The 26,115-nt window shown below is 44.2% G+C and overlaps 1 protein-coding gene across 3 annotated transcripts; it reads left to right on the top strand.

Annotated features, from left to right (window-relative positions):
* The first annotated feature begins 603 nt into the window (after positions 1-603).
* CBR4 (carbonyl reductase 4) lies at positions 604-21,345 on the top strand. Of its 3 annotated transcripts, none has more exons than XR_005718998.1 (5): positions 604-810; positions 2,857-2,977; positions 3,598-3,734; positions 6,431-6,565; positions 18,711-21,345. XR_005718998.1 is itself a non-coding variant. In XM_040228438.1 (5 exons), the coding sequence occupies exons 1-5, from the start codon at positions 802-804 to the stop codon at positions 18,887-18,889; spliced, it is 714 nt and encodes a 237-aa protein (XP_040084372.1). In that variant the 5' UTR covers positions 611-801; the 3' UTR covers positions 18,890-21,143. The 3 variants fall into 3 exon arrangements, 1 of the variants encoding a protein (XP_040084372.1); XM_040228438.1 differs by having other exon boundaries at positions 611-943; positions 18,711-21,143; XR_005719003.1 differs by lacking the exon at positions 604-810 and adding an exon at positions 1,139-1,425.
* Positions 21,346-26,115: the final 4,770 nt, after the last annotated feature.

Raw genomic sequence — 26,115 nt, 5'->3', positions numbered from 1 at the left:
AGGGCAGAGACTTGATTATGGGTTCGCCTGTATATTTTAGGCTATAAGCAACATTCTTAACCTAAAGCAAAAACCACAGACTACAGAGGTTATAGTAAAACAATTGACTCAATATGGGGTCAGATTTGTTGTTCCCTATTACAGCCTTGCAATAAAACGTTCTGCTCCAAACTCCAAAATTTTGGTTTGACGGGCTTCCCTGGTGGCTCAGATGGTAAAGAATCTGCGTGCAATGCAAGATATCCAGGCAGCAACAGGAATCAAATTCCACAACAGGAGGACTGGGGTCTGCTGGGAGTCTCCTTTGGGTCTCAGCCAAACACAACCTGGAGCACATATCCGGGGTCCTCATGCCCGAGTCCCTGCCAGGCACGACCTTGATTTAACCCATAACATCCAGAATCCAGTGTGTTAGCAACCCCGATGACCAAGGCCCACTGCATACAGGGCAGCACCCCCAAGCCTGGAGCCCTTCTCTCCCAGCACCGCCCCACGCCCTTCCGCCTGCACCAAGACTACAAGTCCCAGCGTGCAGTGCGGCCCTTGCACTGTCCCGCCGGCCCACGTTGGCATCCGCCGGGGGCGCGCCGCCCAGAGCACGTGCGCGGTGACGTCGACGCGCCAACGTGACTAGCGGCCGTGGCGCTCAGGTTTCTGGGCCCGCACCGGTTCCAATCCGGCGGCGAGAGCCGTGGGCCCGCGATTCAGTTTGAGCGCGCCGCGCTGTGTGAATCTGCGAGGCCGTTGGGAAGGGTCGTCTCTTGTAGCCTCTTCCCCTGGGCCTGCGGCTCCGCGTCCCAGATGGACAAGGTGTGCGCCGTGTTCGGAGGCTCCCGGGGCATCGGCAGGGCGGTGGCCCGCTTGATGGCCCAGAGAGGCTATCGACTGGCCATCGTCGCCCGGAATCTGGAGGGGGCCAGAGCCGCGGCCGGGGACCTGGGCGGTGGGTACCGACCGGGGTCGCACCCCCTCTTCGCGCGGCCAGTGTGGGTACGAGCAGCCGTCTTGGGCGCCCTCCCCGCCATGCTGGGCGAGGGGTGGCGCAGACGTGCTCGGGTCTCACGCGGAGGCCCGCGCGAGTGCGCATGCGCAGGCAGTGTCGCCTCGGGCCGCTGGCGGCTGCGCTAGTACGCGGTGTGCGTGGGCTCGCTTCCCGGCGTCCACAGCGTTGAAGCACTGTTATGCCCTGATGACCTTCACCAAGGGACAGTGAGATTGTTCCGCCAAATTCCCCTAAAATTTCATCCCCCCCCCTGTCTGTTAGGAATGGATTCGCAGTTACTTTGCGAATTTAGTCTCTGGCTGGTAGTGAGACGGGGTGCTGTGAAGGATCGAGCTCGTAGCTAGTTAGGAGGGCTGGGCTCAGAGGCACCTCGTTCACTGTCGGGCACCTTTCTTCACATAGGTCTCCAGAGGTTTAAGAAGGTAATTTTAGTGTTAATGTGCCACGCAAGGTTAGCCAGAAAAGAATTGTTTACCTTTTTTTTTTTAAAGAAATGGCAGTGTTAAGTGGTATAATGTTGAATAAAGAGTGCTTTCTTTGAAGCTTAATTTTTTTTTTTTTTTGTATTTAAACATTACCAGAAAGTGGACTTGGTAACAGTTTTTAGTAAAAATTTTTTTTCATGATTTGTGCTTTCAGCATTTTAAAAAACAGCTTCCTGCTTTGTGTCATCTCTTCTAATAGTCACGCTATAATAATGGCCATATAAGATTGTGCTATAGTTAAACGGAAGAACCCCAGAGTTTATTTCAAAGCCAGGAAACCAGTTCGACAAGAATGTAACTGAATTAGACATTAACCGTATATATGCAAGCGTGTTCAGTCGTGTCCCACTCTTTGCAACCCCATGGACAGTAGCCGCTCCAGGTTCCTCTGTCCATGGAATTTTCCAGGCAAGAATACTGGAGTGGGATGCCATTTCCTTCTCCAGGGGATCTTCCCAACCCTGGGACTGAACTCGTGTCTCTTGTGCCTCCTGTATTGCAGGCAGATTCTTTACTGCTAAGCCACTGGGAATGTCTCAAGTTTACAAAACAGGAATATAAAACTGAGAGAACTGCTGAGTTCAATGGCATAGGGTCAGTGTCAAAACTGTAAATATTTGTAGGTGATTCATACAAAGTGTTATGAACATGAGCAAGGTGCTCCCCCTTAAAAAAGTGTTTTAAGGTTTACATTCTGTTGCATTACTTTGCTTCTGCTTTTTCCCCACCTTCCTCCATCCAGTTTCTTAGACTGAACTCCATGAGATCAGGAAGCTGGGACTCAATCGTCCTTTATCTCAAGTTCTGGATAGAACAGATCTAAGGCCTCCCCTGGTGGCTCAGACGGTGAAGAATCCCTCTGCAATGCAGGAGGACTCGGTTTGGATCCCTGGGTTGGGAAGATCACCTGGAGAAGGGAGATGGCTACCCACTCCAGTATTTTTACCTGGAGAATTCCATGGACAGAGGAGCCTGGTGGGCTACAGCCTAAAAGGTTGCAAAGAGTCAGATCCTACCGAATGGGACATGACTGAGTAATTGACACCACTACGCTAGCTCATAGGACTTCCCTGGTGGCTCAGACGGTAAAGCGTCTGTCTACAGTGCGGGAGACCCAGATTCGATCCCTGGGTCGGGAAGATCCCCTGGAGAAGGAAATGGCACCCCTCTCCAGAACTATTGCCTGGGAAATCCCATGGATGGAGGAGCCTGGTAGGCTACAGTCCATGGGGTCACAAAGAGTTGGACACGACTGAGCGACTTCACCTCACTTCTAGCTCATAGTAGATGTTTGATGAATGTGTACTGAATCATTTTTACAACCAAGGTATACTTTATTAGTAACTCTAATTTAATTTTGTTGTGTAGGAGATCATTTGGCACTGAGCTGTGATGTTGCCAAAGAACATGATGTTCAAAATACATTTGAAGAGATAGAGAAAAATTTAGGTCGTGTTAATTTCTTGGTAAATGCAGCTGGAATTAACAGGTTGGTCACAAATTTAAGTACATTTCTAATTTTTTTCCTCCTAATTTTCTTTTGATTAATATGAGTTAGTATATTAACTTGTTTTACTTCTAATTGGAAGAAAAGTTACGTATTTTAAAATTTGGTCTGTCAAGCTGCACACACTTTTCATTGATTTATATTGAGATTATAATAAGGGTTTCATTTAGTTTTTTTGTGTGTCAAAATGTTATTACAGAGGAAAACCCTTTTGAACTAAACGTGTACTATTGGAATAGTTATATGCGTGTGTAGTACAGGTGTAATATGATGCCTGGGAAGTGTACATATTAAGGGTACAGTTTAGTTTTAACATTGTAATCAACACCCATATTGAGCTGAAGAACTTTACCAGAAATCCAGAAGACTCTCTTTTCTTCCAAATTAGTACTTCCTTCTAGGTTACCACTGTTGTGACTATATGTTTCCTCACAGATCAAGTTTAAAATGGGCTCTCCAGGTGTTCTAACTCAGAGGCAAAGCTCTTATAGTCTACTTTTAGAAAAAAAAAAAAAGTTATCTATTTCTTGACTTTTTAATTTGTCTTGCCCCATTTTTAAATCACATGGGATTGTTTTGGTTTGATTTTGCTTTTTTGGTAGGGATAACCTCTTAGTAAGGACAAATACTGAAGATATGCTGTCTCAGCTCCATACTAACCTCCTGGGCTCCATGCTGACCTGCAGAGCTGCCCTGAAGACAATGATTAAACAGCAGAGAGGGTCCATTGTGAATGTAGGTGAGTCTTTACATCTGCGTGTATAGTATTATCTCATGGTACCACAGACATTTAATCAACTGATTTGGAGTTTATTTACCTGTGAAACTTGGACAGAATGTGTCTTTATTACCCATGGAAAAAGCATTTTATTGACTGATTAATAGGTGAAACAGGAATCACCAATTCACATCCTTCTAGTGGTCAAGCAGGTGTTATGGAGTGACACCACCAGGTACTGGTGATAGCAGCCAGGAGGTAGCTGACCTGAAGTGACAGCACACGCCAGGAGATAGCTGACCTGAGGCCCCCAGCTTTGGTGTCCAGAGGCTGTGTAGAATAGCTCCAATCCAGCAGGTTGTTGCTGTTCACAAATGTGGTTCAGTTTGACCAGCTCTTTTGCATATTTAAGAAAAATTGGGCACCCTGATTCTTACATGAAACCAAATTTTCAAAATGTGATCAAGGAAGGAAAAACTTGTAGTTGGTGAGGGCTAAAAAATGACTTCTGCAGCAGCTGTGTGCGTCACTAGTAAATCCAGCACAGAGGAGGTTTTCTTAAGAGAATAACCTTTTCAATGTTTAGAATGGATGTTAAGTAACACCTCGGCTTCAGTTCACCTGCCCCATAGGGCAGAGTGGAGTGTGTGCCTGTGGACTTTAAAATGCAGAGTGACTTGAGATTTCGTTTCAGCGTGGTTATTTGAGAATAGCAGCATGCCTGCCACCTCCCATTTAAGTGGTGATACCTTATAGGCCACAAAAAAGGGATGCTGCTCCTTAGAGTAAGTGACCCTACTCTAAAACAGGAAGTGTCTTTCCAAGCCAGAATACAGAGTGCTTCCTTCTTGAAATTGACTAAAGGAAAGAATATTGTGCTAATAAGAATTAGAACGTTTTGGACATTTACCCTTAAAAATGTGAGAGGTCGATTTTCTTCTGAAAGGTTAGTAATTGAGCTGACTTTTGCTTTCTGACATAGCCAGGTAGTGATCTGGGTTCTTGTAAGCTAGTATACTGCCATGCGTATCTCTCCTGGTAAAGGGGGTGTATTTGTTCAGCTCTGAAACATCCCCTTTTTAGACATGCACAAAACAAATCCCCTATCAGCCTTTTGCTTACATGCAGACTTTTAGACTTGTGCTGTAAGTCAATAAAAGAGACTATTGAAAATAAGTTAGGGGTCTCTAGGGGTCTCTTATGACCAAAGGGTTTACTGTAAATTTCTGGAAAGGACGTTGGTATTTCAGAAGTTGCCACTTCAAAGAGGAACAGCTGTGTGTGGTGGAACCACGGCTGCTCAAGCCTCCTGCTCAGCCTTGCCTCCAAGTCTGTATTTTTCTTTTTTGTGTTTCTTCTTGTTTCTCTTCCTCCCCCAACCCCCTTTTTCTATCCACCTGCATTTCCTCTGTCTGATCAGAGTGTCTTTTCTCACTCTCTCTGTACTTCTCCTTTCTCTTCCTTTGTCATTAACTAACATGTAACACCTAATGTTTTATTCATACAGGATAAATATTTTATTCTTGGACTTGCTGATCATAAGAAGTATTTGGAGTGGTTTTTTTTTTTTTTCTAAAATTAAATTACTTTCTCAAAAATTTTGTGAGGTTCTCGGTTACTTTTTATATTACATGAAGGAAAGTTACATGGCTCAAAATAGCCTGGAGTTAAATCTCCCCTCCAGGTCCTCCCCACCATTCTATGCAAAACAAAGAACTCTCTCACCCAAATAAAAAAATGGACATCAAAGTTGATTACCAGCTCCCAGCCTGTCCAGCCTCTGGCTGATCTCCAGAATTCCTTGCCCCAGCCACTTAAGAGATAACTACTATGAACATCCTTGGAGAAGAACAGGTCCCCTTAAGACAGTAGCTTTCCACATAAATGCCTATGTATACTTACTCTTTTTTTGGGTTAGTGCAGCAGCTCACTAATCTGAATGCTGCCCCTTCTCGCCTCATTAAAGGTGATCTGTTCCTGTAAAGTGCTGGTCTGGTTCTTTTTCCAAACCTTGCCTTCTCTAACTCCCTTACCCTACATTGCATATACAGGTCATTGATGCAGAAAATGACTTCCCCAGCTTTTCTTCTGCAAGAATTTATTTGTATACAGTGGATACTTAGGTTGTAAATTATTCTTTCATATTCATATAATTGAGCCACCCAAGAATCTTTATATTAGGCATTACAAGTTGATACATCTCTGAAGGTAACTAAATTACAATTTTACAAAAAGTTTACAGTAGAAGCTTTGCTAATTTAATCAACAGTAGTTGAAATTTAGTAAAATTTATCTTCGAATGAACTGTGTTTAGCTGGAAATAAAAACTTCATGCCTGTGTTGTAGGTCATAAAATCAGTCTTTACCTGGCTTGTCTGTTCTGGTTTTAACCTCTTCCTCCTGGAAGCCTCTATAAACTCTGTAGACTTTTTATCATGTTCCATTTCCTCAGAGATGAGCAGTGCCTGTCATTTAATGGATCAGTTCTCAGCCCCTGCCTAGTCCTCTGGGTTCTACATGAGCTTCTTTCGGCTCCTGTTTCTGAGCAGACTCAGACTCTTAAGTCTTGCTACTCAAATGACAATCGTTAGTATTCCTCATTTTAGCAAAAGACGAGGTAAGGATTTATACCTTGTTTGTTTACTAAAGACTATCTGAACGTGCAGAATAATAACCCTATGAATGTGGTTTGAATTTGCTCTCATTTCTTTTTCTAGGAAGTGTTATTGGTTTAAAAGGCAATTCTGGCCAGTCTGTATACAGTGCCAGTAAAGGAGGATTAGTCGGATTTTCACGTGCTCTTGCCAAAGAAGTAGCAAAAAAGAAAATCAGAGTGAATGTAGTTGCACCAGGTGAGTGGAAACTTTTTTCTTTTAATTTATGTGAATCTATGGTTTTATAAATGGAGAAGGCAATGGCAACCCACTCCAGTGCTCTTGCCTGGAAAATCCCATGGACAGAGGAGCCTGGTAGGCTGCAGGCCATGGGGTCGCTAAGTCCGACACAACTGAGCGACTTCACTTTCACTTTTCACTTTCATACATTGGAGAAGGAAATGGCAACCCACTCCAGTGTTCTTGCCTGGAGAATCCCAGGGACGGGGGAGCCTGGTGGGCTGCCGTCTATGGGGTCACACAGAGTTGGACACGACTGAAGCGACTTAGCGGCATGGTTTTATAAACTAATAGCAAAGACTGGTCTTGTGTCGGCAAGGACACCATTGTTACCAAGCACTTCTCAGGGGTCTGGGGACAGGAGCAGGGACCCCACAAGGAACATGGAGCATGGTGGTGGTCGGGTTTGAACTCTGTCTGATGGGGCTGGGGGCTGAGACTCAGGCCAGGCATGCTGTATCTGTGCTGGACACAAGAGAAACTCCCCATTTTAAAGTCAGGCATAACTTGGAACTCTCAAGAACTGAATGTATGAATGTCAAGTAAATGGGGTGAGGTGTATTGGTGACATATATACTGCAGTTGAGCCCAAGTTGTATCCCTTTGCAGAACTGTTTGCATTTTAATTGTCTTTGTCCTCTTTGGGGATGTGTTATCGACTTGCTGCTCACTGGGATACAGTGTTTGCTAATTTAGATGTTGTCAGTTTGTTACAGCAGAACTTTTCAAACAATGCATCCATTCCCTAATATAGTCCCTGCGTCTAGATTAAAGAAATAACTCATCTTTATATTTAACATATCTGAATAGCACTGTCATACAATGTGCTTTTCATAACAGTACGAATCAGAGGAGGTAATCCAACAAGGCTGCCTTGGTGATGTCCTTTGCACATTTCATGACATAATTGGCTGCAGTAACTGACTTGCTGATAACCTGAGAGACTCTGCGGGTTTGGTTCCAGACACCCCAGTAGAATGCGTATCAAGTAAAGCAATCAGCAAACCTTGTTTCCCAGTGCACATAAAAATTATGTTTATACTGTACTGTAGTCTATTAAATGTGCAGTAACACTGTATCTAAAAAACCAATGTTCATACCTTAATTTAAAAATACCACAAGATCGGATCCTCTTTGACCCATCTCCTAAAGTAATGGAAATTAAAAAAAAAAAAAGCAAATGAGACCTAAGTAAACTTAAAAGCTTTTGCACAGCAAAAGACACTATAAATAAGATGGAAAGGCAACCCTCAGAATGGGAGAAAATAATTGCAAACAAACAACTGACAAAGAATTAATCTCTAAAATATATAAGCAGCTCATGCAGCTCAATATGGGAAAAACAAACAACCCAATCAAAAAATGAGCAGAAGACCTAAACAGACATTTCTCCAAAGAAGACATCCAGATGAGCAATAAACACGTGAAAATACGCTCCACATTGCTCAGTAAGACACATGTACACCAGTGTTCACTGTAGCACTGTTTACAGTAGCTAGGACATGGAAGCAACCTAGATGTCAATCAACAGCTGAATGGATAAAGAAGCTGAGGTACATATCAGTTCAGTTGTTTAGTTGTGTCTGACTCTTTGTGACCCCATGGACTACAGCATGCCAGGCTTCCCTGTCCATCACCAACTCCCGGAGCCTACATAAACTCATGTCCATCACACTGGTGATGCCATCCAACCATTTCCTCCTCTGTCGTCCCCTTCTCCTCCCACCTTCAATCTTTTCCAGCATCAGGGTCTTTTCCAGTGAGTTGGTTTTTTGCATCAGGTGGCCAAAGTATTGGAGTTTCAGCTTCAGCATCAGTCCTTCCAATGAATATTCAGGACTGGTTTCCTTTAGGATGGACTGGTTGGATCTCCTTGCAGTCCAAGGGACTCTCAAGAGTCTTCTCCAACACCACAGTTCAAAAGCATCAATTTTTCATCACTCAGCCTTCCTTCTGGTTCAGCTCTCACATCCGTACATGACTACTGGAAAAACCATACCTTTGACTAGACGGACCTTTGTTGGTAAAGTAATGTCTCTGTTTTTTAATATGTTGTCTAGGTTGGTCATAGCTTTTCTTCCAAGAAGCAAGCGTCTTTAATATCATGGCTACAATCACCATCTGCAGTGATTTTGGAGCCCAAGAAAATAAAGTCTGTCACTGTTTCCATTGTTTCCCCATTTATTTGCCATGAAGTGACTTACTCCTTGGGAGAAAAGTTATGACCAACCTAGATGGCATATTCAAAAGCAGAGACATTACTTTGCTGACTAAGGTCCGTCTAGTCAAGGCTATGCTTTTTCCAGTGGTCATGTATGGATGTGAGAGTTGGACTGTGAAGAAGGCTGAGCGCCGAAGAATTGATGCTTTTGAATTGTGGTGTTGGAGAAAACTCTTGAGAGTCCCTTGGACTGCAAGTAGATCAGCCCTGGGATTTCTTTGGAAGGAATGATGCTAAAGCTGAAACTCCAGTACTTTGGCCATCTCATGCGAAGAGTTGACTCATTGGAAAAGACTCTGATGCTGGGAGGGATTGGGGGCAGGAGGAGAAGGGGACGACAGAGGATGAGATGGCTGGATGGCATCACTGACTCGATGGGCGTGAGTCTGAGTGAACTCCGGGAGTTGGTGATGGACAGGGAGGCCTGGCGTGCTGTGATTCATGGGGTCGCAAAGAGTCAGACATGACTGAGCGACTGAACTGAACTGAACTGAACTGATGGGACTGGATGCCATGATCTTAGTTTTCTGAATGTTGAGTTTTAAGGCAGATTTTTCACTCTCCTCTTTCACTTTAATCAGGAGGCTCTTTAGTTCTTCGCTTTCTGCCATCAGGGTGGTGTCATCTATATATCTGAGGTTATTGATATTTTTCCTGGCAATCTTGATTCCAACTTGTGCTTCATCCAGCCCAGCATTTTGTATGATGTACTCTGCATATAAGTTAAATAAGCATGGTGACAGTATACAGCTTTGATGTACTCCTTTCCTGATTTGGAACCAGTGTGTTGTTCCATGTCCAGTTTTAACTATTGTTTCCTGACCTGCATACAGGTTTCTCAAGAGGCAGGTCAGGGTCTGGTATTCCCACCTCTTTCAGAATTTTCCACACTTTGTTGTGATCCACACAGTCAAAGGCTTTGGCATAGTCAGTAAAGCAGAAGTAGATGTTTTTCTGGAACTCTCTTGCTTTTTCAGTGATCCAGCGGATGTTATGTTGGCAATTTGATCTCTGGTTCCTCTGCCTTTTCTAAATCCAGCTTGAACATCTGGAAGTTCATGGTTCATGTACTGTTGAAGCCTGGCTTGGAGAATTTTGAGCATTACTTTACTAGCATGTGAGATGAGTGCACTTGTGTGGTAGTTTGAGCATTTTTTGGCATTGCCTTTCTTTGGGATTAGAATGAAAATTTTTCCAATCCTGTGGCCACTGCTGAGTTTTCCAAATTTGCTGGCATATTGAGTGCAGCACTTTCACAGCATCATCTTTTAGGATTTGAAATAACTCAACTGAAATAGCTCAATTCCACTTCCACTAGCTTTGTTTGTTAGTGATGTTTCCTAAGGCGCATTTGACTTCACATTCCAGGATGTCTGGCTCTAGGTGAGTGATCACACCATCGTGATTATCTGGATCATGAAGATCTTTGTTGTACAGTTCTTCTGTGTATTCTTGCCACCTCTTCTTCATATCTTCTGCTTCTGTTAGGTCCATACCATTTCTGTCCTTTATCGAGCCCATCTTTGCGTGAAATGTTCTCTTGGTATCTCTAATTTTCTTGAAGAGATCTCTAGTCTTTCCCATTCTGTTGTTTTCCTCTATTTCTTTGCATTGATCGCTGAGGAAGGCTTTCTTATCTCTCCTTGCTATTCTTTGGAACCCTGCATTCAGATGCTTATATCTTTCCTTTTCTCCTTTGCTTTTCACTTCTCTTCTTTTCACAACTATTTGTAAGGCCTCCTCAGACAGCCATTTTGCTTTTTTGCATTTTTTTCTATGGGGATGGTCTTGATCCCTGTCTCCTGTACAATGTCACGAACCTCCATCCATAGTTCATCAGGCACTCTGACTATCAGATCTAGTCCCTTAAATCTATTTCTCACTTCCACTGTATAATCATAAGGGATTTGATTTAGGTCATACCTGAATGGTCTAGCGATTGTCCCTACTTTCTTCAATTTAAGTTTGAATTTGGCAATAAGGAGTTCATGATCTGAGCCACAGTCAGCTCCCAGTTTTGTTTTTGCTGACTGTATAGAGCTCCATCTTTGGCTGCAGAGAATGTAATCAATCTGATTTCGGTGTTGACCATCTGGTGATGTCCGTGTGTAGAGTCTTCTCTTGTGTTGTTGGAAGAGGGTGTTTGCTATGACCAGTGCATTCTCTTGGCAAAACTCTATTAGTCTTTACCCTGCTTCATTCTGCATTCCAAGGCCAAATTTGCCTGTTACTCCAGGTGTTTCTTGACTTCCTACTTTTGCATTCCAGTCCCCTATAGTGAAAAGGACATCTTTTTTGGGTGTTAGTTCTGAAAGGTCTTGTGGGTCTTCATAGAACCGTTCAACTTCAGCTTCTTCAGCGTCACTGGTTGGGGCATAGGCTTGGATTACTGTGGTTTTGAATGGTTTGCCTTGGAAACAAACAGAGATCATTCAGATACTGCATTTCAGACTCTCTTGTTGACCATGATGGCTCCTCCATTTCTTCTAAGGGATTCTTGCACACAGTAGTAGATATAATGGTCATCTGAGTTAAATTCACCCATTCTAGTCCATTTTAGTTCTCTGATTCCTAGAATGTCAGTGTTCACTCTTGCCATATCCTGTTTGACCACTTCCAATTTCCCTTGATTCATGGACCTAACATTCCAGGTTCCTATGCAATATTGCTGTTTACAGCATCAGACCTTGCTGTCTGAGCCACCAGGGAAGTTGAAACATGTATTACTGTATGTAAAACAGATGGCTAATGGGAAGTTTCTGTATAACACACAGAGCTCGTCCTACTGCTCTGACAACCTGGAGAGTTGAGATGGGAGGGTAGGTGGGAGGCAGGATCTTGAGGGAAGGTTTATATCTGTACCTATGGCTGATTCACGTTGTTGAACGGCAGAAACCAACACAACATTGTAAAGCAATTATCCTCCAGTTAAAAATAAACTAAAAAATACTTTATTGCTAAAAAATGCTAACCATCATCTGAACGTTCAATGAGTTAGTCTGTAGTGCTGACATCAATGGTCTCTGATTACAGACAGCACAGCAAATACAGTAATAATGAAAAGTCAGAAATACTGTAAGAATCACCACAGTGTGACCCAGAGTTGTGAACTGAGCAAAGGCTGCTGGGAAAACGGCACTGGTGGACTTGCTTGATCCAGAGTTACCACAAACCTGCAACTTGTAAAAAACCAGACACGCAGTATCTGCAAGGCCCCTTAAATCGAGGTCAGCCTGCAGACTGTATTTGTAGAGAAGAAAGTATTAATATCCCAGGTCACATACGTTTGTTTTCAAAATGGAGAAGATGCCTTTCACTGGGTGTCACTGTGCCTCAGAGAACTACCCCATATTCGAATTAGAATTTCAACACAGAAAGGAATTTGAAGGAAAAAAGATACTTTACCCAGACTCAGGAGGGAGAAATTCTTTTGAAAAGTGACTCTGAAGTAATCGATTTTAACAGTGATTGTAGCTGTAGTTGCTTCTTTAGTGAGTGAAGGGGCCTCTGTGTGATTCCTTTTATATCATTACAAACTTTAGGTCTTTTTGTGTTTTTCATAATATGATCTTTCTAAACTGTCTTTTCTCCAATTTTATAACTTTTACCTTTATGTTATTTGCCTTTTGACAAATTACTAGTTTATAAATATTGCCTGGATTAGTTGAGACTGATAAAAAGGTGCTAAAACTCAAATCTGCGTTATCGCTCGTGAGCTGGTATGACGGTAGGCTTAGTTATTGTGTTTTCAAAGACAGTGGATACCCTCCTGTACTTTTGCTGGCTGCCACGGGACCTCTGTCCCACCTTGCTGAGGGCACTGCGGCCCGTGCGCTGGGGGTTCGTGAGGACGCTGAGGCGACCTGGGCCACTCTGCCCAGTGTGGCCCAGAGCTGCCCACCAGCAGGGACCGGGGCAGTGTCAGGAGTGGCCCGCGTCCCCGTTGAGTGGCTCCATATCCGTAAACATTTGAGAAGTGACTCGATAGAGGCATTCTTTTTTTAAAGGTAATCCCGAAGCAGCCCTGTGGTCTTGACGGTGCTGTGAGCGTGTGTGTGCTTCGTGCGGCCCAGTTGGGTGTTAGTGTTAACCGACTTAAATGTGCAAAGTAGGTGGTTTGTGGGTTGGGGGCATCTGCTATGTGCTTCCCACTTTTTGGATTGCAGTAGTGTGGGTGATAGAGAGTCAGCTCTGGGTCACAGTGAGCTGCAAGCTGCATGCTTTGAGCGTGATGCAAGTGTGCCTCACTTCTAGTAACTCATTCAGCAGACTCCCCGAGTGTGTCCCATGTGCCAGGGTTGGCAGCGCTCCAGATTATAAACACGAATAAGGTGTTTGTGTCACAGGGAAATAAGTGCAGTGGGAAAGACAGGCGTGTAAACAGATAGTTACACTGCCATGTGATGAATGCCAAGTAGGTACCCGCATGGTGCTATGGAGACGCTGGAGAAGGAATGCTTAATTTTGTCAGTCCATTAGTTGTTAAGGCAACAGACTAAACAGTGCGAACCCAGTTTGTGTCCAAAGGGAAATTTTATGAGTGTTAGGGAAGTGTGCTTGTATAGCCTTTCTATAGATATTACTTTCCAGTGCAATTTACACTGCAGGAAAGAAAAAACCTGTTGCCAGAAATGTGGCTATTGAGTAGAGTGACCTTTATTATATTATATTGGCTGTAGTATAATATATGAGATTGACTATGCTATAAGCCTGGTATGAATATGCTTCATTAACCAGGAGCGAAGTACAAGCTGAAATGGTAGCATCTAATTGATTCTGTGGGTTATTTGTAAATTTTAGATAATGATTTCAACCAGACTCTTCAGATCTTTGAACAGAGCTGAGAAACATCAGAATTAATATTTTTATATTTTTAAATTTATTTATTTTTTAATTGAAGGATAATTGCTTTCAGAAGTTTATTGTTTTCTGTCAGACAGTAACATGTACCAGCCATAGGGTGTACATATATCCCCTCCCTCTGGAACCTCCCTCCCATCTCCCTCCCATTCCACCCCTCTAGGTTGATACAGAGCCTCTGTTTGAGTTCCCTGAGTCACACAGCAAATTCCCATTGGCTATCTATTTTACATATGGTAATGTAAGTTTCCACTTTACTCTCTCCATACATCTCACCCTCTCCTCCCCTCCCCCCTTTTCCATAGGTCTATTCTCTATGTCTGTTTCTCCATTGCTGCCCTGAAAATAAATTCTTCAGTACCATCTTTCTAGATTCTGTGTATATGCATTAGTATACGATATTTATCTTTCTCTTTCTGACTTATTTCACTCTAAATAATAGGCTCTAAGTTCTTCCATTGAGTCATCAGAACTGACTCAACTGTGCTCCTTTTTATGGCTGAGTAATATTCTGTTGTGTAGATGTGCCCCCGCTTCTTTATCCAGTCATCTGTCAGTGGACATCTGGGTTGCTTCCACGTTCCAGCTGTGGTGAGCAGTGCTGCAGTGAACACTGGGGCACATGGGTCTTGTTTTCAGTTTTGGTTTCCTCAGGGTATATGCCTAGGAGTGGGATTGCTGGGTCATATGGTGGTTTTTTAAGGAATCTCCATACCGTCTTCCATAGTGGTTGTATCAGTTTATATTCCCACCAGCAGTGTGAGAGGGTTCCGTTTTCTCCACATGCTCTCCAGCATTTATTGTTTGTAGACTTCTTGATGACGATCATTCTGACTGGTGTGAGCTGGTATCTCATTGTGATTTTGGTTTTCATTTCCCTAATAATGAGTGATGTTGAGCATCTTTTCATGTGTTTGTTAGCCATGTATTTCTTCTTTGGAGAAATGTCTGTTGAGGTCTTTTTTTCCACTATTTGATTGGGTTGTTGAATATGTTTATATTTAATGTTAGTTTTCCTGGTCACCTTCAAGTGGAGATTCTGATGAAGGAACAATCAGTTAAAAAGCAAATCATAATAGGAAAAACAAAGAACAAGCAAATTAATAAATTAGCCTATCATTTGCTTCCTAATGATTTTTAACTTTTTAAAGATAAGTTAGTTGCTAATTTTGGTATTACATTAGCTATAAATTTCCCATCATTGATAAATGTTACTGATTATTATTGAACATGAGAAACAATGTTTGATAAATTGAAACTATTTATTTTGGATACATTGCTTTTAAAACTGTGTTTTCAATAGGTAATATAAACACATGGTACAAAATTCAAAAGTACAAAGAAGCTTACAGTGAAAAGTGAGTTGTCTTCTGGCCGTTCAGTGCCTTCCTCAGAGGCAACCTCTGCAGCTGGTTTTCTCTGCATTTCACTTATAAGCCAGTAAAGTGTGTGTGTGGTGTGTGTGGTTTTCTCTGTATTTCATGTATAAGCCATTGACGTGTGTGTCTGTTCTGTCCATGAGGCAGCCTCTGCGATAGCTCTAAGGGACTGGTGCAAAGAGCCAAGATACATGGGAGTTTTTGTGACAAAAGCCGGGTCGTCAGAACATCACAAGATTACTGTTTATTAGAGGAAACCAGACGTCTCAAATTAAGGAATTTAGTGCTTCTCTGTGTATGAAGATGCAAGTGTCTGGGTTCCCTGAAGTGCGCTCGGCTAACATCCGGGCCAGCGTCCTGGGCTCCCTTCCTGAGCCCCCTGCAGGCGCAGTGTTGGGGCGGGGTCCCACAGGGCACGGCCTGCAGTGGGCAGCAGCCTGTCCGTGTCTGCCCGGAGGCCCTCAGGGCTCAGCTATGCAGGCACCGATTGCAGCAGCCTTTGTTTGCTCATGTAGCAGCAGCACGTGTCATTCACAATACATACGTGTAAGAGTGTTCTGTACCTTGCTTTCCTCATAGAGCAATCTCTGCTGGAGTTGATTCCGTGTTATTACATGTAGAACTGTTTTACTTCTTAAATAATAGCTTTCTGGCAGTGTAACTGACATAGTGTAATTCGCCCCTTTAGACTGGCTGATGCACTGGGCTGAGTGCAGTCACACAGTTGTTCCGTCATCACTGTGGCCCACTTGAGAACACATATTTTCATTGTCCCAAAAGAAACCCTGGAGCCCCGAGCATTCGGGAGTCCCCATTTCCTTCAGTCTCCCCAGCCTTTCCCAGCCACTCACCTGCCTCGTCTGTCCGCAGAAGACGGGTGTCTGGCAGTCTGTCCTCAGGTGGTAGAAGCCGGCAGTGTGTTTCACGGGTGCGCAGGGGTCCTGTGACCTGTGCCTCCCAGTGGGCGCTTCCACTGTTGCTTCTGCTCTTTTGCTGGTTCAGCTGCTGACACTGCGACAGTACTTGCGCGTGATTTATTTTGCCCGCACGTGAGTGCGTGTCACAGGACTGAACCTTTGAGGACAAAAGCGTGTGACATTTGGACAGATGGCACAGCAGTCACGGATTTCTCTGGGGACCCTCAGTGTCTTTTTTAGTTGAGGAGCTTTGTGCTCATGACTGGGGCAGAGGCTGGCTGGCAGGTGCTGCAGAAGCTTGGCAGAGACGCGGCAGACACGACTCTCGCTGCTCTCCAGTGCTGTTCTGCGGGCAGCGGTTTGTCACGCCGCCTCCCTGTGCCTTTTCACAGATGTAATATTAGGGCACACACACTTGTTCTGGTGAAAATCTTGGTTTTGCTTTTGGTGACAGTCTTATCTCCCTAAAAAAGTGTCAGGGCTTATTTTAATTCTTTCTAGGTCCTAGGAACTTGTGTCAGAGAACAGACATCTAAGCAGGGAGCTTTATCCTGCAGGTGGTGGTGCTGATGCCTGAAGGAGGCTGACATCCTGGTGTCTTATTTAAATGTAAGATCTCTGCTATAGATCAACCTGTTCAAAACTAAAATAGTAACCAAGCCATATGGAAGTAAGATGCTGTTTGTTTATACTCTGTAACTAGCCAGGCCTTCCCTGGTGGCTCAGTGGTAAAGAATCCACCTGCCAATGCAGGAGACATGGGTTTGATCCCTGAGTCGGGAAGATCCCCTGGAGAAAGGAATGGAAGCCCACTCCAGTAGTCTTGCCTGGAGAATCCCACGGACAGAGGAGCCTGGCGGGCTATGGTCCATGCAGTCCCGAGAGAGGCTGACATGGCTGAGCGACTAAACAGCAACAACAACATAGCTAGCCACAAATGGGTGAAGGAAGTTCATTTCCTTGGGAGCCGACAAGTATAAACCCTCACTGGACAAGAACCATGCCCTTGCTTTTATGAGTAAGACTATCGGTTCCTAAGGCATTCCTGTCTGGAAGAAGTGTACCAAGCATGTGGTCACGGATGTGGAGTGCAGCAGCCGCACCCGTGTTCTCAGCTGAGCTCCTGTCCCTCCGTTCCCTCGCTGGCTGAAGGAGAGATGGCTTTGCAGCCACCAAAGCCTCTACCTGGTCAATGGCAGTCACAATGACGTCATTTTCGCACGGTGGCACCGACTGGGGTTTTTCATTTTTATAGCCCAGCTTGAAAGGCATTGTACATGTGTATGTAGTAAAATGAGCAGTAAAGCAGAATTTCCAGAGCTTCATAAAATGGCAGATTGCTTTGGGAGAGAGTCCTCTGGGGTCGAGGAGGGAGCAGAGATTGGGAAACAGTACAGGCACAAATGTGGGTGCGTGGAGTGTTTACAGACTATTGATATCCCTGCACGGGTCTTCTGAGACGTGACAGAGAGTCCAGGAGCCTGTTTATGTGCAGTGCCCTGGTTGGAATGTATTTATAATTCAGGACCATGTTGTTCACAAGCTGTAGCATAAAATAATAGTGAAATTTGGTAGGGGTCTGGACTAGTTTCACTAGAGACTAGCTTCATGCTTTTGATTTGATTCCTTCATGTTTTTTTTTATTTGACTTTGGGAGATGATATGTATGAATTTTAAGAAGCTGCAGATAGAGACTTAGGGCAGTTAAACTGCTCTCCATGAGCATATAGTGGTGAATACATGGTGTGATACATTTGTCAAAACCAAACAGCTGTACAACCCAGCGGGTGAACCCTGACGTGAGCCGTGACTTTCTGTTGGTCCGTCATGTAGCACACTCAGGCAGGGTGTTAATACTTAGGGGGTCCTGGGGGAGGCAGTGTGATAGGGGCTTGTGTGGGGACGCCCTCACCTTTCTGATCAGTTTTTCTGTAAACCTGCAGCTGCTCTAGAAAATAAAGTCTATTATTTGAAAAAACAAAAAACAAAAAACACCTTCTAGCTGTGGGAGAACGGTACCTGGGGTTGGGACAGGTTCCTACTCTGCGTGTCCAACATCGTGTCCAGGAGCAGATGGCAGTGCCGGGGACAGCTGCCTTCCTCCAACCTCGCCTCTGCCCCCAGCTCTGGACTGGCAGCCAGTGCTAGGCTCCCTGACTTACAGGTTCGTTGAGGAGTTTGTTCTTGTTTAATCACTCAGTCGTACCTGACTCTGCGACCCCATGGGCTGCAGCACGCCAGGCCTCCCTGTCCATCACCAACTCCCGGAGTTTACTCAAACTCATGTCCTTTGAGTCAGTGATGCCATCCAACCATCTCCTCCTCTCTTGTCCCCTTCTTCTCCTGACTTCAGTCTTTCCTAGCATCAGGGTCTTTTCAAATGAGTCAGCTCTTCGCATCAGGTGGCCAAAGCACTGAAGCTTCAACTTTAGGAATGGAATTGAGGAATGGAATTCTTATTCATGTTTGTATCCATCCACTTATATTGTGCTAAGAGTTGGACCAAATATTTGGTGGTCAAATATTTTAGTGTTGAGTAACTCTTCATTGAATTAAACAATAAAAAACAAGGACTTGAATGTTTGATTATTAGCAAAATTCTGTTTCCTAAAACAAGGTTTATTAATGATCTCAAATTAAATTTCCAGCAGTGAATGTTTTTAATTGAGCAAGTGTTTCTTAGTGTCTACCCTTTTCAACTAAACAGGCAAATGTTTCTCTTTCAGGATTCATTCACACAGATATGACGAAAGACTTGAACGAAGAACATTTAAAGAAGAATATCCCTCTGGGAAGGTTTGGAGACGCCCTTGATGTGGCCCAGGCGGTTGTATTTCTTTTAGAGTCTCCGTATGTGACAGGGCACGTCCTGGTGGTGGATGGCGGCCTGCAGCTCACCATGTAGCCAAGTCCTGTCACTGTTGTTGGAGTCACGGGCAGTCTCTGTTATACCTGTGTTTGCTAATCAAACCTGCTGATGCTACAGATGTTGATTTCTGTCTTCATACAAATATGTCTGTAAAGAACAGTGGGAGAGCAGCTGCGTTTTCCAAATGGCACGTGTCTTATGGGCAGTGTTAGTGTACAGCCCCTCCTCACAGGGATTACCTTCAGGAGCCCTGGTCTTCAGATGTTCCCGCCCCTTATGAAACCAGGGCCCTGTGTCTGTGTGTAACCTCTGTGTACTTCACATCATCTCCGTTGCTGTTCAGTCACTAACTTGTGTCTGACTCTTTGCAACCCCTCACACTGTAGCCGGCCAGGCTCCTCTGTCCATGGAATTTTCCCAGCAAGAATACTGGAGTGGGTTGCCATTTCCTTTTCCAAGGGATCTTCCCGACCCAGGGATTGAACCTGTGTCTCCTTGTCTCCTGCTCTGACAGGTAGCATCTTTACCCCTGAGCCACCAGGGCAGCCAGAATCTGAGTCATTCTTAGATTACATATAATACCTAACACAGTGGAAATGCTGTGTAAATAATTGAAATACAGTGTACATGCTATGTAAATAGTTGATTTTTGGAACTTTTAAAAACATATTTAGACATTAAAAACTTTAAAAAATATATTTTCTATCCATAGTTGGTTGAACCCATGGCTGTAGAGGCTGGATGCAGAGGGCCAACTGTCTAGACATTTTGCAAGTAATAAAAACAGATGTTATCTTAATTTATGCATTTTGTTACACAAATAGGAAAAATTATGAGTCTGATTGTCATTAGATACTTTGTTGTGATAGCTTACGGTGAACGGTGTTGGATTGGTGATCTCTGAAGAAGATTTAACTTTGGGACCAGGGACCAGGGTTGATCACTCAAGAGCTTTTGTGTAGCAGAGTTTTATTAAAGTGGAAAGGGACTGAGAAAGCTTCTGATACAGACATCAGAAGGGGGACAGAGAGTGCCCCCCTCACTAGTGTTAGCAAGGGAGTTAGGTACTTTTTAATTAATTATTGCAATAAAAGAATTTCTCAAGTTTGTGAAAATTTTACCAGACCCACTCCCACAATTTACATTTTAGGATAACAGGATTAGAATTTAATAATAGAAAGATCCTACCAGACCCACTCCCATAATACACATTTTAAGATATCAGGATTAGTCAGAAGGTTTTCAGGAAGGATAAACTCCTCAAGCAGGATACATTGTTGTTATATAATCCTTAGAACAGAGTTTAAACTGAGTTGTTTGTTGTGTGATCATCAGTTCTGGGCTTAAAGAAAAAAAATGTTTTATGTGACTAAGACTAAAGAATGTAGAGGAAAAAAAGCTTTTGTCCTTTCCTCCTCCTTGAGAACCCCAGACCTCTCTCTCCTCAGGGACCCCTGGACTTCTTATCAACCTGCCTAGGAACTGGCTGTCTCAGCTGTACTGGGCTGAATACTCTAGAAGTTAACCTGGCAGGCCAAGTGCAAGTTAGACAAGCACACTGAAGCAGGAGGACCTGAAGGGCGTCAGGCAGGTGCCTTAGCACGCCTGCTGGAGTTACACACTGCAGCCCTCTGTCCATCCCCTGAGTAGCCAGCTGTTACACAGGCTGAGGAGAGCAGTTAGACACAGACGTGACTGGAGTCTGGTTTCTTTGGTGGCACTGCTCCTGTGTGAGCAGCTGGGTACAACAGACTACACTGGACAGAGGAGCCTGGTGGGCACGGTCCATGGGGCCGGAACTGGACACAGCTGAGCGACGGAACAGCAGGTGTGGACGGCTGATGTGTTCTGTGGAAATCTCAGGGATGGTGTGGTCAACCCTTGGTTTTAGTACCTGGTCCAGCTGTGAGTTGCATAGACCGCATCAGTTTAGGATGTGGGACTGGTGTTTCGTGGGTTGTGTTTTTTTTTTTTTTCAATTCCTCAAACCTCTCAATTAGCTGGCTTCTTAAAAACAGCATAAGAAATAATGATATTTTAAAAATTAAGAATTTTTGTGTTAATGAATATAATGATTCTTATGTGAAATTTTAGAAAAATAATAATTGTGAACAATCATTAGTAAATATGCAGTAATAGTGCAGTGTCTACAAGGAGCAGGTAAAGCATTAGTCTTAAATGAAAATACTTGTCTGAGATTAGAAATGTCACAAATTGAGTGAAAACATCAGATGATACTTATTTTGCATTGATCTCTTTGGTGAGAATAGCATGATAATTTTAAATATCACTGGGTTCATGTTGATTTTTATTATTTCAAATGTTTTAAATATTTATTGCATTTTAAAAAGTAATCTTTTAGTTTTATTGGAGCTGAACATGATTTTATGTAAACAGATTAATTTTATTGAAAGTCGGTACAAAAGTATGAATAAGATATATTAAATGCAGACTGAGAAAAATAATAAAGTCAAATCTGTGTTCTAAATCAAGATTCATGATTCCTTAAAAATTCTTTTACACTGATCTTCAAATAGTCTTTACTTGGAGAAGTCTATTCAGGAGGTAAAAAAGTCAGTAAGTTTCTGTTACCAGCCAGGTTGTCTGCTCGGTGCAGAGACAGCAGTCCCATGCAGAACTGACCGTGTAGGAAAGCAGCAGTCGGCGGTTTCAAGTTCCGCAGAAAGGACACGCCTTGCTAGCGCTGGCCCCGGGCCGGCTCCCCTCTCTGGCTCCTCATGAGGCCGCCTCGGCTGGCAGTCAGGAAGGAAGCAGGTACCACTTGAAATAATGATACTGAGGTGTGAGTTGCAGATGGATTTCACATTCAGCTGTGTGTATTCACACGTTGAGAAAGGAGCCCTTCTACACTGTCCACCGCTCCTGCCGACATCAGACTGGTGGAGGGTGGAGTGAGGACGTGAGCAGGCATGGTGAGCCTTGGCCCCTGGGGCGCTCCTGGCCAGATGCTGCAGCCAGGTGTTGGCTGTCAGTCACGTGCAGAGGTTCGAGAGCTTCCGTGACTTTTAACAAGAAAACTCATCTGAAGGTGTTACCTGGCGCTTGCGCACCAACAGTCCAGCCTGGATAGAAGGCTTTTTAGAAACTGGTTTATGGTTAAAGCTAGGGTTAACATTTTTGCATGGAACGTTTTAAAATTTGTGCTTCTATTTTTTTTTTCTTCCATAATCAGTTTATAAGAGGATTTTAAGCTGCTTTCTAGGAGAAAATTGTATTATAAATTTTGGGGCAGTGATTTACGTGAAGATGATTTAATGCGCATGCTTGTGTTATCTAGAATGAGGTGAAATTATTCTAGAATTCGTGTTATGCCTTACATTGCTAGCACATTTTCCCAAGTTTTTAAGACAGAAATATGTGTAAGTTGAAAAGTCATACCACAGCCTAACTTGACAAACCTATGATACTTAATGATTTTAAAGCTTGTTTTATATAATCTTTCAGTTACACTGAATAAATCTTTCAGTTACACTGTAAGCGCCAGAGGGCAGAAACCATACTGTGTTTCCATTCCTTTGGTTAAATAACTCAGTAGATATTGGTTGAATATCTATCTGCAAGGGGCTTGTACTTCCTTTGATTCCTCCACCTTTCCCGCTCAGCCCTGAGTACATCGGGTACATTTCAGAAGTGCACTGATAAATCCTTACATGTTTTCATTCAGGGTTATCGGTCTTCCCTTGCGGCTTAGCTGGTAAAGAATCTGCCTGCAATGCGGGAGAATTGGGCTCTATTCTATCCCTGGGTTGGGAAGATCCCACGGAGAAGGGAAAGGCTACCTACTTCAGTATTCTGGCCTATACAGTCCATGGGGTTGCAAAGAGTCGGATATGACTTAGCGACTTTCCCTTCACTTCATCGGTCATTACATGATGCTATGGTTGTGTGGTGGGGTGGGTCACTGAACTGCATCTTGTTCTCTCAGTACACATCCTGGAACAGTCTGTCACTCAGCTTCCCTTCTGTCTGTTTATCTCTGATGCTTACTTTCCACTCCTAACCATTAACATGCTAAGCTCATCAACTGTTTTCTCTTAGGCAACAGAATTGACTCGGAATAATTACCTCCAATTTAATTTGGAATCCTTGGACTGATAATCCAAAGGGGAATGGTATTGGTATCAGCTGGAAAAATCCCCCCCCCACCCCCGCAAAGTTTAAACACGTGTCTGCGGCCCCTTCCCCGTGAATTTTCCCTCACCCTGCTCACAGTGAGGAGCTGAGGAGGGGTGAGGGAAACCTGGAGATGTTTTTAGGAAACATTTTCAGTGATTCAAAGTGTTCATTACTTCGGTAAGTTCCGACTGTATATGCGACACTGTAGTCATGGGAAGTAAAGTGGTGGGAAAAACAAAACCAAACCCAGGTTTCCTGGAGCCCACAGACTGATAGGGTTCGGTCGGGGGCAAGCAGACCTTAAACCAGTGCCAGACGCCAAAGCACGGCTGAGGCGAGCACAGGAGGGGCGAGAAGCTCCTGTTTCACCGGCACTCCTGCTGGGGACTTGTCCTGTTCTGGCAGGACAGCTGAACCGAAAGTGAAGCCTTGTTCAGAGGAGCAGCATGTTGTCAGCGAGGAGGGGAGGGAAGCTGCTGAGATCACTTCGGTAGCGGCGGTTTAGCTGCTCCGGTTGTGTTTGATTCTTTCGACCCCACTGACTAGCCTGCCAGGCTCCTCTGTCCATGGCATTCTCTAGGCAAGACTACCGGAGTGGGTTGCCATTTCCTTCTCCAGAGACCACCTTAACCCAGGCAAGTTGAGGTCGTGCAAGTAGCTAAGAGGAGACCTCAAATACTCATGTGTTAGGAACGCCCTGCTTATTTAACTTCTATGCAGAGTACATCATGAGAAAAGCTGGACTGGAAGAAGCACAAGCTGGAATCAAGATTGCCCGGAGAAATATCAATAACCTCAGATATGCAGATGACACCACCCTTATGGCAGAAAGTGAAGAGGAGCTAAAAAGCCTCTTGATGAAAGTGAAAGAGGAGAGTGAAAAAGTTGGCTTAAAGTTCAACATTCAGAAAACGAAGATCATGGCATCCGGTCCCATCACTTCATGGGAAATAGATGGGGAAACAGTGGAAACAGTGTCAGACTTTATTTTTGGGGGCTCCAAAATCACTGCAGATGGGGACTGCAGCCATGAAATTAAAAGACACTTATTCCTTGGAAGAAAAGTTATGACTAACCTAGATAGCATATTCAAAAGCAGAGACATTACTTTGCTGACTAAGTTCCGTCTAGTCAAGACTATGGTTTTTCCAGTGGTCATGTATGGATGTGAGAGTTGGACTGTGAAGAAGGCTGAGTGCCGAAGAATTGATGCTTTTGAACTGTGGTGTTGGAGAAGACTCTTGAGAGTCCCTTGGATTGCAAGGAGATCCAACCAGTCCATTCTGAAGGAGATCAACTCGGATTTCTTTGGAAGGAATGATGCTAAAGCTGAAACTCCAGTACTTTGGCCACCTCATGCGAATAGTTGACTCACTGGAAAAGACTCTGATGTTGGGAGGGATTGGGGGCAGGAGGAGAAGGGGACCACAGAGGATGAGATGGCTGGATGGCATCACTGACTTGATGGAGGTGAATCTGAGTGAACTCTGGGAGTTGGTGATGGACAGGGAGGCCTGGCATGCTGCGATTCATGGGGTCACAAAGAGTCGGACACGACTGAGCGACTGAACTGAACTGAAGGAACGTCCTGGAGGGTGCTGGGAAGAACACACACAGCTCATCTATGCATAAGTGGTAATGAAGGCATGAAGAGTGTGCCAGGTCAGAGCGAGGAGCTGACGCTGACAACTGCCTATCTGTGTAGCACCTGATACAGGCCACAAGCCCCATGCAGTTCTTGGCCAGGGAGATGGGGCCCGTGGGAGCCGGGGGAACCACTTGCAGTTCACAAGGGAGGCGGAGCCTGGGGGTGGAGCCAGGCAAGTCACGTGATGTTCTCCTCCAGGGAGGCGGGGCCTGGGGTGGAGGCCAGGCAAGTCATGTGATGTTTTCAAGGGAGGCGGGGCCTGGGGGAGCCAGGGGAATCCAAGGAAGAACCGGAGACTAGCTAGCTGATAGGAGTGCTGAGTCACGATGCCCTGGTTGAGGGAAGGTTTTCTGGAAGGAAGGCATTCTGAGTGTCATTTCTGCTGGATACCGTGAGTTGCAAATAAAAAGAGCTAGTAGTCCTAAAAGATGATGCTGTCAAATTGCTGCCCTCAATATGCCAGCAAATTTGGAAAACTCAGCAGTGGCCACAGGATTAGAAAAGGTCAGTTTTCATTCCAATACCAAAGAAAGGCAATGCCAAAGAATGTTCAGAGTACCACACGATTGCACTCATCTCATATGCTAGCCATTACTCTTGCCTGGAAAATCCCATGGACAGTGGAGCCTGGTAGGCTGCAGGCCACGGGGTCGCTAAGTGTCAAACACGACTGAGTGACTGCACTTTCACTTTTCACTTTCATGCATTGGAGAAGGAAATGGCAACCCACTCCAGTGTTCTTGCCTGGAGAATCCCAGGGATAGGGGAGCCTGGTGGGCTGCTGTCTGTGAGGGGTCACATAGAGTTGGACATGACTGAAGCGACTTAGCAGCAGCAGCACATGCTAGCAAAGTAATGCTCAAAATTCTCCAAGCCAGGCTTCAACAGTACATGAATTGTGAACTTCCAGATGGTCAAGCTGGATTTAGAAAAGGCAGAGGAACCAGGGATCAATTTGCCAACATCTGTTGGTTCATTGAAAAAGCAAGAGAGTTCCAGAAAAACATCTATTTCTGCTTTATTGACTACACCAAAGCCTTTGATTGAGTAGATCACAATAAACTGTGGAAAAATTCTTTAAGAGATGGGAATACGACCACCTGACCTGCCTCCTGAGAAATCTGTATGCATGCCAGGTCAGGAAGCAACAGTTAGAACTGGAACAACAGACTGGTTCCAAATTAGGAAAGGAGTACTCAAGGCCATATAGTGTCACCCTGCTTATTTAACTTATATGCAGAATACATCATGCAAAATGCCGAGCTGGATGAGGCACAAGCTGGAATCAAGATAGCCGGGAGAAATATCAATAATCTCAGATACGAAGTTGACAGGACCCTTATGGCAGAAAGTGAAGAGGAACTGAGGAGCCTCTTGATGAAAGTGAAAAAGGAGAGTGAAAAATCTGGCTTAAAATTCAACATTCAAAAAATGAAGATCATGGTATCCAGTCCCATCACTTCATGGAAAATGAAAG

Source organism: Oryx dammah, unplaced genomic scaffold, assembly GCF_014754425.2.
Source record: "Oryx dammah isolate SB20612 unplaced genomic scaffold, SCBI_Odam_1.1 HiC_scaffold_1, whole genome shotgun sequence".
Taxonomy (NCBI): Eukaryota; Metazoa; Chordata; class Mammalia; order Artiodactyla; family Bovidae; genus Oryx; species Oryx dammah.
This window is presented reverse-complemented; position numbering and strand designations above follow the sequence as displayed.